The sequence below is a fragment of the Ischnura elegans genome, chromosome 4 (assembly GCF_921293095.1).
Source record: "Ischnura elegans chromosome 4, ioIscEleg1.1, whole genome shotgun sequence".
Taxonomy (NCBI): domain Eukaryota; kingdom Metazoa; phylum Arthropoda; class Insecta; order Odonata; family Coenagrionidae; genus Ischnura; species Ischnura elegans.
Window position 1 is genome coordinate 126,871,545 of NC_060249.1, and position 16,730 is coordinate 126,888,274.

The following is a 16,730-nucleotide window of genomic DNA, read 5'->3' on the forward strand; positions in this document are numbered from 1 at the left end:
ATGTTGAGTTTGATTATCTGATAGAAAAATTGTCAATGGATGACTTTTCAAATTAATGTGACATTCCCACAAATGACCTACATGCATGATGTTGACAAATTCATTTGGTTTTTTTTTTTGCCCACATTAAAGTTTTGCGAGATTATCTCAGGTCAGCTGAAGGATTGTTCTCAATAACTTAATGGCTCAATGAGGAGACAGAATTTAAATACCTCGGATGAAATGATAAACTTTACATTCCCACCATCTTAAATGCCCACAACGGGTTCCAACCACTCCCAGCCAGAACATACATGGAGCTAAGGCTAAAGCTAGAACTTAGAGCCCCAATAAAACAAAAACTTATAATAATTTAAGAAAGTATTTCTTCAAATGAACTCCTCTTCACGTGACAGCTTTGTAACACTGCTTCATCACTGGCCATAGAATGTTTCCATCAGCAATACATATCAACCTTTACATAAAATATTGCTTTCCTTGAGCTCCATTGAGATCATTTTTTCTTTAAAATCTCTCTCTTAAGTTTATAATCAATCCCTAATCAAAAATGCCAGATGGATTAATTTTGCATTGATTAATGTACTACTTTTTCACTTCAGGCATCAAATGGATAAGTTTTAGAGCTACCAATATCATGATTTCAGGTGTACATACTTTATGGAACCTTAGTTGATACAGCCTAACGTGACAATTAATTCTCACACAATCGCAAAACTGGCATACTGGCATAGGTAGTACAAACCTTCAGCCTCTCCAAATTAGCCAAAAGAGAAATCCTTTCAAGGTCTGTATCCTCCCAATATAGAACAGTATTGTGAGTGGCTTCCAGCCATTCTTGAGTGTCCATTACTGCCTTACTGTATTGCTGATGATCACTGACGATGGCTTCATACTGCTCCACAAAGTTCTGATTCAAAATAAAAAGAAGGGTGAATGGAAAAAGTTTCAACACATAATACAAAGAATGTCAACATGGTTTACAAGGGGCGACCACAAAGTAAGAAAATAAAGTTAGTAAAAAAAATATTTATATTTGAATGAAATTAAAAGAGTTAGTGCCAAAATATGTTATCAAAATTCCACAAAGCTGCCATTGAGGTCAATACAATTTTAAAGCCTGAGCACCAGCTTTTGTAGGCCATAGCCTAACTCCAGCTACTCCAATTCTTAAGAAAGATTGTAATCTAATGTTGTCAGGTCCTTAGATTAGGGTGGATCATCATCAAATGTCACATATAGTCCAGAGTGAGCTTGGTGGTAGAGGGAGTGTCGTGAAGGAGTGAAACACCACGAGACAGCATTCTCCTCCTTTCCTATTTAATAATTTTTCAAGGTATTAAGGGTCTCAAAAATGCAGAAATATCAATGGTGGTACTTTGTGTAACTACAGTATGACTAACAATATCCCTCTTTGGTTCCAAAAAATGGATACCACAATTTACTGATCTGAAAACTAAACTTTAAATTTTTGGCTGAAAGAGAATGGGTATGCCACTACGTACTTCTTCCTTCATTGTTAGCATCGATAGAGAAATCCTTCCGTAAACAACCTAATCCCATTGGTGACATTCATTGCTTCAGACCTATAAGGTTCAACAATCAAGTAATGGCTATACTGACCACCAATTAGTTATGTAGAGTAAGGAACTGCACGGAAAATGGAGGGAAAAAACATGTTGACTTGCTGCCTCACCACCACGCAACTGACTCATGGGAATAGGAATGCTAATTTCTGGAAGTGCTACGCCTCATCCTATACGTCTTTTTGCCCAACAGAGCCTCTATCCATTCTTACTTTCTGTAAGCCCCTCATCATCTTTGGTGGGTACTTGACAATGTGTGACTCACCTGACACCTTTTCAGGATGCCCTGGTGCTGCTCACTTATGCTCTTCAGCAATTGCTCAATCTTGTCGTTTTTCTCAGGCAGGCTGTCCACTTTGTCCCTCAAGTTGATTATATCCTGCTGGTGGTTACTCACGTCATGAAGGAGGTTGCGGTACGTCTGCAACTTGGCCCTCTTCTCATCCAGGGTCGTCTTCAGTTCAATGTCGGCAGGCAACTGCGCCTCAACTTCCTTGAGCCATTGCTTTATGCTGGCACTGCATTCCTCAAACCCAGTCCACCTGCAAAGCAAAGAACAAGTTCAGTGCAACCAGAGCCCAAAAATACATTGAGTAAAACGAACATACCATCACCCTTGTTTTACGTGCGTTTCCAAGGAGATAAAGACCTCTGGTGACCTAAAACATAATAAGTATTCAATGTTGGCCAAAATGCAAGTTTTAAATACATTTTTCATTTTTAGGGTGTATTTTGGCACCAATCCTTAAAATACACTCTTTCATTCCTATAGATACAAAAAATTGTTAATAGAAACAAAAAATTATAGGTAATTCATTGATAAATAAAAATGTTATACAAGGAACATTTTGAAAATTGATTAGAATGCTACTCAAGCAAAACTGATAGCAGAAAAATAAATTTTCCGTTAATATAACCTTTATCCCTGTAATAAATTTTAAAAAATCCAATAGCAAAATGTAAACCCCTAACAAAATCTCAAAACACAATGGAATCATTCCAGACAAGAGGAAACAGCATCACATGTGAAATAAAATCTTCATGCCACAGATGAATTTATGCATAAATATCTTTATATGAAAGAAGCAAGAAAAATAAATTGTTTAGCGGCAGATATGCTGCAGTTTACCACATTTATAGTAGCACCATGTCACTAAAGACATCGTCAACAACACAAAGAAAGATATGTGACACAGAACTTCATGAATTTCTCCTCTAAGCCATTATATTTTCTATTGAAGGATGGGTTTAAGCCAAAATGCACACACAGCACCTACCTCAATAGTTTCGCTTGCAGTTCCCTCTCACTACTCGAGGCGCTGTCGAAAAGAGACTCGAAAGCATGCTGCAGTTCCTGTAGCTGCAGTCTGATGGTCTCACGCCCCTCAATTGCAGTGGTGGCATATGATTTCTCCCCGAGTTCCACTGTGCTGTTGAGCATCATCATCGCATTTGGCTTGTCGGAGAGCAGTTCCCTCAGGCCCATAATACTCTCCTGGAGGTCTTGGTGGGACACGACAGAGTCTCCCTCGAGGCAGCTCGACAGCTTCTGCTGCATGCTGGACAGCCAGTTTGAGCAGTCATCGTATTTCTTCAAGTAAGCTTGGTGATCAGCCACAGATTGTTCACATTTCTTCATAATTTCCTATAATAATCATATTAGGTAGTGGTTAGCCAAATTATGATTGACTGTTACCACCACCACACAGACCAATGGCAATATAAGAAGGAAAAGCTAATTGATTGTACGAGGTCAAACTCATGGATGGAAACATTGGATAGACAATCACTCACTCACACACAGTGATTGAACCCAAAGGTTTGTTTGTGAGGGTAGAGCTCACCCAATACACATTTACAGGCATGAGAATTTCCAGGATGTGGTATGGAGGCCCAGTGGTGGATACAGATGCCCTGCCCTCCCTTGCGGATCTGGCCGTATTGCCAAATATTGCAGAACCACAATTGTGATTTTTTTATATCATAAGATGGCATTGTCTTAAATATGTGTACAATTACTTTAATTGAAATTTTATTTTACTCAACCTGTGTCATGATTATTTTTTATCATGATAAAAGTAAAGGCAACTCAATATATCTTTTGCGCCCCCCCCTTGAGTGTTTTCTGCATTCGCCACTGTGGAGGCCAGTTCCTCTCCCTGTGCATCTTAAAGCTCAGGATTTTGTTAGAGGGTACTCGATGGCTTCACCCAGGATTTGAGCCCAGGAATTTCACCTTTCACTGAGTAACCAAGCACTCTACCTAATAGGCCAGCGATCTCCAAACTTTTCAATTTAAGGGCCACATTATATGCTTCCCACATTAATGCTGGCCAAAGGAATAAGAAATCAACAAAATACAAATCAGTGCCAGTAATTTGATTTCCTCAAAAATGCATAAACATGGAAAAATAAAAAAATATCTTTTTGGAAAAAATCAGAGTACACCCATGTCTCGTATAGCGCAATTTCGATATAGCGCAAATTCGTTCCTCGGGGAAACATTGCAACGCAGTGTAGCCTAATCAAAAATTTTAAACGCTCTCGTGATGAAACGTGAACTTGCGCTACGTACACACGTAATTTCTATCAATTTACACATATTAATATTATTTCTTGCCTCAAATCTTCTTTTTTGTTTATATATTAATCGAAATTCATTGCTGTGCAATTGCCAAAAGTATTACTCGTCATTGAGTCCAGATAGCCGGCCTACCGAAGATTTATCTCGTCTCCTTAACAGAATGATAATAAATAATTTAGATCGTTAATTAAGCGTGGGGCTAGTGGAAATGAGTTTTTTTTTCAGCAATACGGTTTGAGACGTATTTTTGCCGTCGTAGGTTACCGGGCGATTGACTTCCAGGTAGAGGGTCTACGCTAAAGCCTTCAAGGTCATCGGTATTCACGGGGGAGAAATGGAGCGGTGGCCGAGTTGCGCATGAATAGCATCAACACATAAAAGGGTCCGCTATAGAGTCTCAAACACAATGGCTTCGTTCCCTCCCCGCAGTCATAGGCCTTCTGCGTCTCAGGAATACAGTTCAGCAGAAGGTGATTTAGATAGAGCCATACAGAGTAAAAACCAAGAGAATATGGCAAAAAATAGGAATGCGTGTAGAAAAATCAATAATTTATCAAGAAAAACCATAAACCTAGAAGAGGACTTGAGAGAGGTCAATTGCTTTGAAAATGGAGAGCGTCAAAGCGATATTGCGTGGAAGTTTAAACTCACGATGCCTTATTCTGAATAAAGACGAAGCTAAAATATCAGTGACCTCAGCCGCACCAACTTCAACCAAGCGGTCTACACGTACGGAAAGTTCATGGTGAATCAGTACAAAAAGACGAGAGTGGTAATCGCTCCGAGACATTTAGTGAAAGCGGTTGGTTCCAGAATTTAAACGGCAAGCAGGTATTTTCAGTGCGGCGATATCAGGTGAATCTGCAAGTGTTGATAGTGCAGCCACCACAACATTTTCTGATGAACTCCAAGCTGTTATTGAAAGTGGCTCCTTTCCCCCTCAACTAGATTTAGTGTTGACGAGACGATATTCTTTTGGAAAAGAATGCATTCTCGTTCATTCATTTTCAGGGAAGGAAAACCTGGGTCAGGTTTCAAGGCATTTAAAGACTGTTTCACGTAGCTGCTAATGACTCGGAGGACTTCAAATTAAAATGATTTATCATTCATAAACTCCGCTAGCTATGAAATGGCATTTAAAGTAGCATTTTCCTGTCATTTCGATGAGCGACAAAAGGGCCTGGGTGACACAACAGTTGTTTTCAGACTAGTTTGAAAAATCGTCAACTGCCGGCAACGCATTACGATCTCCTGAGATAGCAGATGTTAGCCCACCCGCACGACAGGATGGAATTTCGAAAGCACGTAAGAATTTTTTTTAACGTGAATAAAAGTCTTTGAATGCGTGAATACTATCTTTAAAGATGTTTTAAACTATAAATATTTATAGAAATAATGTTTTCTAAGGCTTTTTATGGGAATATAGATGTTTTAGAGGAAATTCAATACCAAAGACCTATGCTACCAGGAACGCATCCCTATCTTCCCTATGTTAAAACGCTCTCGTATAACACAAATTCGTATAGCGCAAAGACCCCAAGGATCGCATCCCTTGCGCTATACGAGACATGGGTGTATACTAAATATATTCCAGCCCTTAGTTTTATGCAACCAAATTAGTGTCTGTCGTTTTGACTTAAAAATTTCATTAAATCAAGTTCCAGATTAGATGGGCAACACACAGGGGTTTATTTGGCGGGACGGATGTAGGCCGTAGTCTGGAGACCCCTGCACAATAGACCACCACTCTCCCCTACGCACAATCCAAACACCAACATGCATTCAGCCAGTATGTTTTAATTTGAGGAAACTTGCAGAATAGATGTATTCAATTTGAAAGTCCGGCATCAAAAATATGAACAACTAAACATGCCTCTTTCAATTCTAAAATGCATCAAAAGAATCCAGCGTGAAAACTTTCAACAGCAAGCATTATGGATAAGCAATTGTGTACACAATCAGCAAGAAAACATCATGGCACTGGCCACCGACATTGTGCTTATCAGGTCATCACGTGCGTCACAACTCTAATCGAGTTCATCTAGCTTCACCTTAATTTTTTGTAGTTCAAGGAGACAGCACTCCAAGAACTTCTTCGAAAGTTTCATTATAACAGAGGAATCTGCATATGCTGCCTTTGTGCCAGCCCAACAAATCAAAGGTGTCTGCCCTCACTTTTGAGTTGGGATGATTTGATTCTCCATACCAATGATTCTTTAAGTTAATATGTACTGATACATATTGGCAATATCTATAGCAAACATGACTGCTAAAGTCTGATGACACCATAGCTCTTACTAGAGCGATTGCATCTTTTCTTTCAATCAAATCAGAATTCCAAACGTTGCAAGGAAGGTGTATTATCTACAGAGGGCTGACTCATAAATCTCCCGTAGTGTCGAGGCTCATTCCACTTGGCAAGAATACATTTTTCATGCATCAAATGAAAGACGCTCTCACCTTTGCGGTCACTTGAATGGATTGAAATCTTGAGGTTATCTGCTGAACATTGACTGATATGCGAGATTCTCCACTTTTCTGAACCAGCTCAGTTGATGAGTCCCGAAGCTTATCAAGGTCAGCATCATTTTGTTGAACACTAACTATCAAAGACTGAAATAGCAACAGAAAAAATATATTAGTATTTCCAGTTTCAACTTCTTGCCTAGAGGATATAAACATTCAGATGGATGTAGGAAAAAATAGTACATATTCCTCAGCAGATGAAACAAAACTAATACATAACAATTCACAAGGCATTGCCTAAATAATTACAACAAAAAAAAACTAAGAAAAAATAGAGACAAAACTTGGAGAGAAGAAACCAAAATAAACACTGATGAAGTATACTCCAAAAGCATCTAAACAAACATTCAACAGAATACTTCCTTTGCTCCTTAAGCACATACATACTTAGTTTCTAAAGTTAATAGAGGCACTCGATACAAAGCTCAAAAGACAACAAGGAATAAATAAATGAAATGCAAAATCACTTCGTGACAAAGAGAAAAGAAAAGAAAAACACAAACAGGAGCATGCTTCAAATTGACACCACTCATTCACAGAACCAATCATTCACAAAATTCATACAACACAAATTTTGCTTGGTTGCCCAGTAAGATTAGATATTTCACAGAAAAGAACGCCAAGGGCCAAATTTTATATGCTATATGTCTGGAGGAATTATCTTTAAAACACTTTATCTCTACACTTTTACAATCAGTTCCATACTGTCATAATTAGAATTATTTCCAAAATTCCTTTTCCCAGAGATTTGCACTCCATTAATTAAATGGGTAAATGCATTTTTCAACTCATGACATTCACCTTTACTCCCTAAAAAAATCTGAAAAATATATATAAATAGAGAATTTTCAGCAAAATTTTCAAAATAAAATATGCAATTGATTTGTAAAAAATAGATCATAATATCTTCTACTCTACACAAAATTTTGACTTGAAAATGAAAAAAGTCTCATTTTACCTTAAATTAAACTAACCACATTCTGGTAAACAAATGGGTAATACATGAGTATATTTGAACATCCAAGGTGCAGTAAAATTTGGGTGGTCAAAAAGCTGACCAATCATCCATGATTCAAAAAAAAACAATTACATTTTAACATGGTTTAGTACACTGAAAATTTGGTTTTAGCAAAAGTACTGTCTCCCAAAATACAACCTGCTTTTCAAATTTTACAGACCTAGCAGCAAACTTGACCATTTTTACATTTTTTGGGACATACTTTCGAACTCCAATTTACAACAGCTGTTAATGCACATCAGAGTGTACAGCAGAAACATTTTCAATGGAAGTGAATCATAGGCAATTACAGCAGCAGAGAAGTCATGGGTGGAGACTTTCAAAATGCGGTGCTACAGGAGAATGAGGAGGACCACAGGGATTATAACCAAATAAGTACAAATGGAGAAAGTCATAATAAGAGTAGGAGAGAAGAGAAGCCTCATGAAAATCTTGATAAGAAGACTAAACAGCCTAATCGGCCAATTCTTGAAGCACGATGGCCAGACGAAAACAATTGTCAAGAGACAAGGAGATGTCTATAATGTAAAAGGAAGATCTCGAATGAAAGAGGAACACGTGCAAAGACAGAAGAGAAGAAATACATGAGCGTGAAAAGGTTAGCTGACACAAGGATGGAGTGAAGGGCTGCCTTATCACACCAACCTTAGGATTGAATCATAGGACTAATGACCATGAAGAAAGAAATTAAGTAAGTTAGAATTCACAGGTTTAGCATCATGAGTCATCAATACATCTATGATGAAATAACTCACCAATGCATAAAAATGTTTTCACTTAATAGGGCACATTCAAAAGCCTATAAAATCAGTACATATTACCCAAAAAATGAAAATTTCAACTGCTACAGGGTTTTTTAAAACACAAAATTTAGCATTCCATTTGCTTCTTTAGTCAACCCACAAAACATTTGATAAGCGAATCTTTCTGTAACAATCTCACTCAGAAAAGGCAGACCCATCCAGTTGAAATTGACCCATCACCATGATCAGAATTATTGACTCAACAAAGGCACTTCTCCTTCCAGTTTTCTCTGAACAAGTGTTACTGAATTATTTGATTGGTAAAAAATCTTTCTAAACTGATTAAGATATTTTGCAGCTCAAACGAGAGGTCATTGCAGCCCAAAAATGGCTCTCAAGTATCTGTGCTACTGTTTGTTGAAGAAATTATGAGGCTGGAACAAAAATCACACAAAAAATGTTTTTCCCTCTCATCAATAGCGAGCAAGAAGTGGGTAAGGTGAACACTGGATGAGCCTAAAATTGGGAAAGTACCTGACAATATCAATGAAGTGATGTGAATTGATTAGAGATGCATTCAGTAAGAGATCTCCCTTTAAGCAGAAAATTATTTAGACGCATGGGACCAAGAAAACCATTCAGCTTCCACTGCAAATGAAAAAGCCCAAGTACTTCTGCAAGGCACACATTTATAATTACACTTAATCAGCATTCAGCCTAATAATCAACCATTGTCGTGTAAAGTTAGAATGACTGTTGTAAGTGCTGCCATGTTAATATTATTACTGATAACTATAATAGCCATGATTTCATCTCACACTGTCTGGAGCAGCATTATGTGTAAGAATTATGCATAGCCTAATTATGGATGGCTTCACTAACTTATACATTGTGCATTTCTGCAATAATGCTCATGAACTATAATACAGACTGCCTACGGCATGAGATAAGTGTTACCCCCTCCCCCAATGTGCACATCATAACTGAAGTTTGCTTGTATGTATTAATGCTTTAATACCAAAAGCATAATGTATTTGTTTACCCTAAAAAAGTCATTCAAAGATATTAAGCTCATAAGACACTCCAACATGTCTCAACATCATTATCACCGTGAGAGTCTAATTGCAAAGAAATATCAAGCACAAAAATTTAACTACTCAATATTATGCAACAAGCTACCTCAATATGACAAAATTAAGTACATAACAATCAAAAGAAACCAGAAAAATTTTCCGCCAAATAACAACTTTAAAAGTAATTTGAAATAACTGAAAATTGTTTAATCAAACCATATACTATATGTACTTGAGTTTTAAATGATATAATCATTGCATAGAGACCGGGATTTATTTTTATCTAATCGAATGCAAACTAAAATCTCAAACAAGACACTGAAAAATTGAACCTTCCATGTAGACATTTGGGGTCTGACAATGCACGTTGATTTACACACTCACAAATATATACTACATTCATTCAAACTTTAAAACAAGTACATGTAAAATATATAAAACAAAAAAGGAAAACTAAGAGATATAACTAGGGATAGTCCATCTGAAAAGGGAAGCAGAATTCAGAGAGAAAGAATAACATAAGAGAGTCAATAATACATTAGCTACTGACTACAATAATCTTACTTGTTCTAGGTGGTCAGCTAGGGTAACAATTTCCTTCACATCCCTACTCCTGGATTCAACTATTTTAATGAGATCCTAAGAGACAAATCATATAATTAGCACATGTTCATCACCAGAAAAATTCACATATAATTTAGTAAGAGGCAACACAATAATCACACATTATTTCTGTTATATGCACAAACATAACAAATGAAAACTCAATTATGCTTTTATCCCATTGAATGACATCAAATGTTGAATTTTGTTAAAATGAAAACATGTTTTTTTATTAATAAAATTCAAAATGGCATCCTCGTTCAATTATTTGAACCATAATTTTCAATCACATTAAAGGTTGACACAATTAAATTAATAATGAAAAGGGATTGAGGATAGCTATAAAAGGTAAACTAACTTATTTTAGCACACTACACTGTAGACAATGTACAAATAAACTCATTTTTTGCTCACTCAAACTTGCATGTCGGGTATAAACTATGCCATTTGAGCCTAAAAATTTTCATTCGGCAGATAGGTGTGAATCCTGACACACAAGATCACATAAGTATAAAATCTAAATTGCGGTCAACTTTAATAACCTTACAACAAGTAGTGATACAAAGGCCAGCAACAAGATTGCTCCAGCTATCCAAACAACACTCGTGACTTTTTTATGGTGTCAAATAAGGAAAAATAGTAATTGTGAAGTAAAATGTGACACTATGTATTTTTAAAGTTTTAATCTGATAGCCATGAATAAATCCCATGAGTTAACTCTAGTAGGAGTGGCGGAAAAACCATCATCTTTCTTGTATTAGCATACAGCATAGTATGTAAAGCAAAATTTCCAAATAAATTGATTTTTTTCCGATACATATATATAATAATATTCCCTCAAGGAAATAGGGAAAAGCAAGCCATGTCGCCCAATGAAATGGAATATTTTCAGTCACCGCTTATACCGCTTTGAATGCAGTCAGCTATGTTATTCCCCAATGGTTGTGGTTTTTGAAGGTGGCAACTGACAGCGAAGGTCATTCGCACCAAGGGTAGGTGAGGAAGGGTGGAGGGAAACCCGACGTCGGCATTAGCCTGCTCTTATTGAAAGGTGCCCATGGGACACGGCTACACATCCAATCTGACAGATGGAGTGTTGCGCTTGAAAGGTCCTCCACTCAATCGGGGAAAGGGGGTCAGCCACTTAAAATTCTCTACCGGCACCGCTGCGATTTGAAGCTGAGGTCATGGGGTGGGTGGGAGGGCAAAACTACTTGCATACATATCCCAACAGCACACCAACCCCATCGCCCCTCCCTCCTCACTTGGTTTTTGGCCTCGGAGAAACAACACAAGAGCAGTCTCTCTCTTCCATGATGTGTTTTGGCCACTTTAAATTGCTTATGAATTTCAGTTCCGAAGAACCCAATTGCACCACCAAAAACAATCACGTGGGCTTTGATTTACAATACGTACGCACGTCATCAATAAGACTACATACAAGTAAATGCTCCACACTATTATTTTACTATTTAATCTACCATGTTAGGTATTTTCAAAGTGTTAGAAAGCTTTAATGAATTTAATACAAACTCAAGTGGGTACACAATTTGTTCCATTTGTTGCACTGATGGCATTTAAGAAACCAAATTGGAATTCAGCTCATGAGAGTAAGTTTTTTAAAGAGTAATGGAATGTAAGCTGAACTTGACTAGAACACCTTGAGTTAGCTCAACTCGACTCAAACTACAGTCGGATTTGAAATTCAGTGTTTACATGGCTCCAATAGAAACTCAATAAAATATAAACCATTCACACTCTACACACCATCGAAAAGTAAATAATTTGGCCTATTTCGTAAAACATTGCAGAAAAAGAGTATCTTTAACACTCAGTATGCAAGGCCATATCAGAAATAAAATTTTAAAAACTGTCACTTCACTTCACAATAACCAGAAAGAAAATAACTGAATACCATTTCTTGATGTGAAACGTTTCACATGAAGCAATTACACTGAAACCTCGATTTTACAATCCCCCATTATACAATTTCCCTGATTTTGCACAGTTTTTATCAGGTCCCAAACAATACCGTCTTTAAATAATGATACTCTATTTTACAATATCCTCAATTTTGCACTTTTTGTAAGTGGTCCATTCAAAAGTGTAAAATAGAGGTATCACTGTAATTGAATTTGTTTTTACAACCATCTTCAATCACGTGATCTCATCACCCATCTTGCCTCTTCTGACGGAAGTCATGTATGTACTCAAGTTTAGGCCAGCAGAGAATATGCCAAATTATGGTTGATCAAAATTCTTTCACATTTTCCTGCTCACAGCTCTATACATATATGAATAAGCCCACAGCTTTCTATATGTACAGGACAATGAATTTTAAGTGTAGAAGATACAAAAAAACTTGATGAGATCACTTTGTAGTAATGATTGATTAAAAACCAGATGTGAAATCAAGAGAAAAGATTAAAATAATTTGAGTATTTTTGCCATAGGCTTTGTTCCAAAATCAGTTTTGAATGCATGTAAATTGTGTTTGTAAATGAATGAGGAAAATTTGAAAGCACTAGTGCACAAAAGATTGAATGCATTTGAATCAAAGTCCGAAGGATGATAGTGCTGATTAGATAATAATCACTGTTAATTTAAGATTTTTATTTCAAGAACTCCTTTACACCTGCACTGCAATTATGAATATATGAGGGCAGTCCGCAAAGTAACACACACTTAAGAGTTGGCAAATAATAAGGACTATCATTACTCAATGATCACATTTAAATTTACACCCTTTATCATAGTGCCCACTCAAGTTCTGACCCTAGTTATTGTCCTATTAATTTCAGAATCATGGATATGTGCTTCATCAGATTTGGTCACCCAATCGATCATTCCCTGCCTCAAGTTCAGCATCTTCTTCACTTCGTGAGAGGAGTCGAGATGTAGTCCCTCATCTCACTCTGAAGTTTCCCCACATCACTCAGCTTATTTTCTTTGTCAGTTTATCAATGACAAAGGTTGCTCAACCCCAAACTATTCATAACGAATGCGATAGTGGCCTTCTCCCTTTACTTATGGATAATTCACACATCTAGGTCTTCTGAATCGGTATTACCAAACTACCTCACATCCACAAAACATCAATATATTTTCCTCAAGAAGAAGGTAACACACGGAGGAAAACCAAGCAGCTTAGTTTCTCCAATGATAACAGCCATTTTTCAATTCAAACCTTTCCTTCTTCACCTACTGGCCATGCACCCCTTCACACATTGCTGTGCATCGACCTAAGTCACAGATTGACATATTGACATGATTGACATATAATATTTTGCCCAACATAGTAACAACTTCCACAGCATTATAAAATTTGCAGAGAAAAAAAGAGAAACAACACATATACAACATTCTCCATAAGTTAGACCCCCTGTGTCCCTGACCTGTGTCCGTTACTTTGTGGATAGCCCTCACAAAAACAATATGCCTCACTCACTAAACATGCATATTTCTCAATGAGAAGTTTCCACCGCACAATACATGAGCATATGTACACACAAAATCAATGGTCATTGACATAATCGATCAGGAACTCAAGTTACAATGATACTTCATTCCCATTATTCAACTCTTTCAATATCACAACTCCATTTCACCTTAAAATTAGTGGAAATGAAAATTTTACCTGATACTTTTCAAGTTGCTCATCTTTTTCATCCAGGGTGGACTTGGGTGCATAGTTTTTCAGTGTTGCTTCTGTCTCAGCAAGCCAAGCCAATAGCCTTTCAAAAGATATGTCGTATTCTGCCCATTGCTGCAATCTGTCTTCTAGATTATGCCGCACATCACCAACAGAAGTGCTAAACTTCTCAAATTCAAACCTGAGAAGACGGATTCAAGAATGAAGACGGTAAAATTGCAAACAGCAAGATTGTTACCACCTCATCTCCTTTTAATAGTCATGAGGCACAATTCAACAGCAAAAATGTCCTATTTTTACAGGCCTAGATTTTGCATATCCCTGATTTTTTTAATTTTCGGTTCATGTTTGATCAATTTTCCCATCAATCCCATGCATGATGAATGCCGTATTTACACATTCCACTCAGTTTCCCTGCATTCTGAACCCTATAATTAGTATTTCCCATACATATAATATACTAACCCATTAATTAGTATTTCTTCACCTTTATTTATCATTATATGTATGCACAATTACACAATGGAAATAATGAGCAACTTCTTTAACAGCTCAACTTCAGCTCACTTCTTGAATGAAAGGGGAATTTTGATTCAAAGAAGAGACTGCCAAACAAAGGTGGACAGTTGGGCAAGTTGATCAGGAAAAATCAGTTCACTGAACAATCTAAACCCAAGAAAAACAGGAGGTATTAATTATACTGGTGGTTAGGTGGTATTTATGTACCTGAGGTTTGCTAACTCTCGCTCCATAGCTTCTCTAGTTCTCTGAGGCAATTTTTCAGATCTATTGACGATTAGGTCTCCCATAGATTTTAATGTGTTGGATGCTTCTGATTTACTGGCGTCCAATTCGATCACCTTCTCTAAACGTGATTTGAGAGCAGAAACATTCCCCGTGTAATCTGGAAGAGTAAAGACAACCATAGAATGTATGATGGATCATCAAATACATAGTAATCAAAATAACAATGCAATTATGTAAGCCATCATAAATATAATGCATATGGTAAGAATGCAGTTGACGGGATGCATCAAAATTGGTCTTATCAGTACTTTCATTACGTGGCATTGTTGGATAAATTCTTAAGCAATTGGCAGGATAAAATCACAAAAAACAATTTAGCACTTGCACACATAAGGAATACTCAAACAGCAAAATGAAAAAAAAATATTAAATATATGTTGGTGAACTGATTTAAACACATCATTCCTGTGATGATCAGTAGTTTTTAAAGTGAGGATTAGTTGAGGGAGGCATCTTGAAGGATTTAATCCGCATTGATTTTGAGTACACACAGTTTCAAATTATGGTTTCAGAAGACAATTACCCCTGACTCAGGTATTTGAAATGAAGTATTAATGTCCTGCACAAAATATGTACATATATGCAGCACTTGAACAGCAGTAGCAAAGATTGGGCACTAACTTTTATGGAAATACTAAATAACACCCCATCGATGGTTCAAACAAAAGTTAGAGAGGCAGAGCTCACCCCAGCCTCTGCCGTGAGCCAGTAAACACACACAGGATGGGAGGAGGGACTAGCGGTTCCTTTCCGTTGCAATGTCGAGAATTCATTTTGTGGGTGTCCAAAGGCTCCACACAGGATTTGATCACGAGATCTCTCAATCATCAGCATAGTGCTCTTTCCATTAGGTTCCAGTGCCATCACAGGGTAATATATCCACTAGGGATGGTCAGATTGGATACCTTGGATCCAAATATTCACAGATATTGCCCTTCACCAGATGCATACTTCGGATACAAATTTGCTGAAGACGTCGGATCTGGATCCAAAATTTTAAATTAATGCTTCAATGAATGCAGCGTCCCATAAGAGGGAGTAGAAAGAGTTCCGATCATCTCTTTGTATTCACCGTTACACTGCGATGATTGTCCTACTCATTCACCGTTTCGTTTAAAAGCTCTTTTAAGGGTTATGCAACAGAATTTTAGCCGTGGAAATTTTTACAGCAAAATATGACAGGCACATAGTGTGACTCTTACAAAGAGATTGAACAACCATCGGGAGAACCTCAACACCATAAGATAACAACGATGTCAAAAGTGACTACATCACAGATATTAAAATAATACACTCTCGGCCCTCCATCATCCCATGCCTCTGATATTTTTTCCTTTCCAAAACCACACAGTCCATAATTCATTATCTTCGAAGGAAAATATCAAGAACTATGGAAACGTGTTTCATCCCTACCCCATCTCACCTACTGAACTTTTTCATCCTGCCTGCTTCAACTCTCCCCATCTGGAGAACAAATGCTAGGTGAATGACTTACTGGATGTGAAGATGTCTCGGTAGTTTTCAGCAATTGGATGACATGCACGAGATTCAAAAAAGAATGTGTTGCATTTCTAACATATTTAGGTTTTTTAAGCTCAAATTGATCAAACAAATTGATTGATCGAAACAAAGTTTTTTTTAGTTGTAACAAGACAATACACCCATGTCTCGTATAGCGCAATTTCGATTAGCGCAATTTCGATATAGCGCAAATTCGTTCCTAGGGGAAACATTGCAACGCAGTGTAGCCTAATCAAAAATTTTAAACGCTCTCGTGATAAAACGTGAACTTGCGCTAAGTACACACGTAAGTTCTATCAATTTACGCATACATATTAATATTATTTCATGCCTCAAATCTTCTTTTTTGTTTATATATTAATCGAAATTCATTGCTATGCAATTGCTAAAAGTATTACTCGTAATTGGGTCCAGATAGCCTGCCTACCGAAGATTTATCTCGTCTCCTTAACAGAATGATAATAAATAATTTAGATCGTTAATTAAGCGTGGGGCTAGTGGAAATGAGTTTTTTTTTTCAGCAATACGGTTTGAGACGTATTTTTGCCGTCGTAGGTTACCGGGCGATTGACTTCCAGGTAGAGGGTCTACGCCAAAGCCTTCAAGGTCATCGGTATTCA

The 16,730-nt window shown here is 37.1% G+C and overlaps 1 protein-coding gene across 1 annotated transcript in view; it reads right to left on the minus strand.

Moving 5' to 3' along the window:
* Positions 1 to 16,730, minus strand: part of LOC124158023 (nesprin-1) — a 199,545-nt gene that overhangs the window by 87,299 nt on the left and 95,516 nt on the right. The window contains exons 35-41 of the mRNA XM_046533169.1: positions 14,509 to 14,686; positions 13,768 to 13,963; positions 10,092 to 10,166; positions 6,628 to 6,780; positions 2,861 to 3,228; positions 1,849 to 2,125; positions 743 to 907 (exon numbers count right to left, since the gene is read on the minus strand). Coding sequence (XP_046389125.1) covers positions 743 to 907; positions 1,849 to 2,125; positions 2,861 to 3,228; positions 6,628 to 6,780; positions 10,092 to 10,166; positions 13,768 to 13,963; positions 14,509 to 14,686 — 1,412 coding nt within the window. The remainder of the gene's footprint in view (positions 1 to 742; positions 908 to 1,848; positions 2,126 to 2,860; positions 3,229 to 6,627; positions 6,781 to 10,091; positions 10,167 to 13,767; positions 13,964 to 14,508; positions 14,687 to 16,730) is intronic.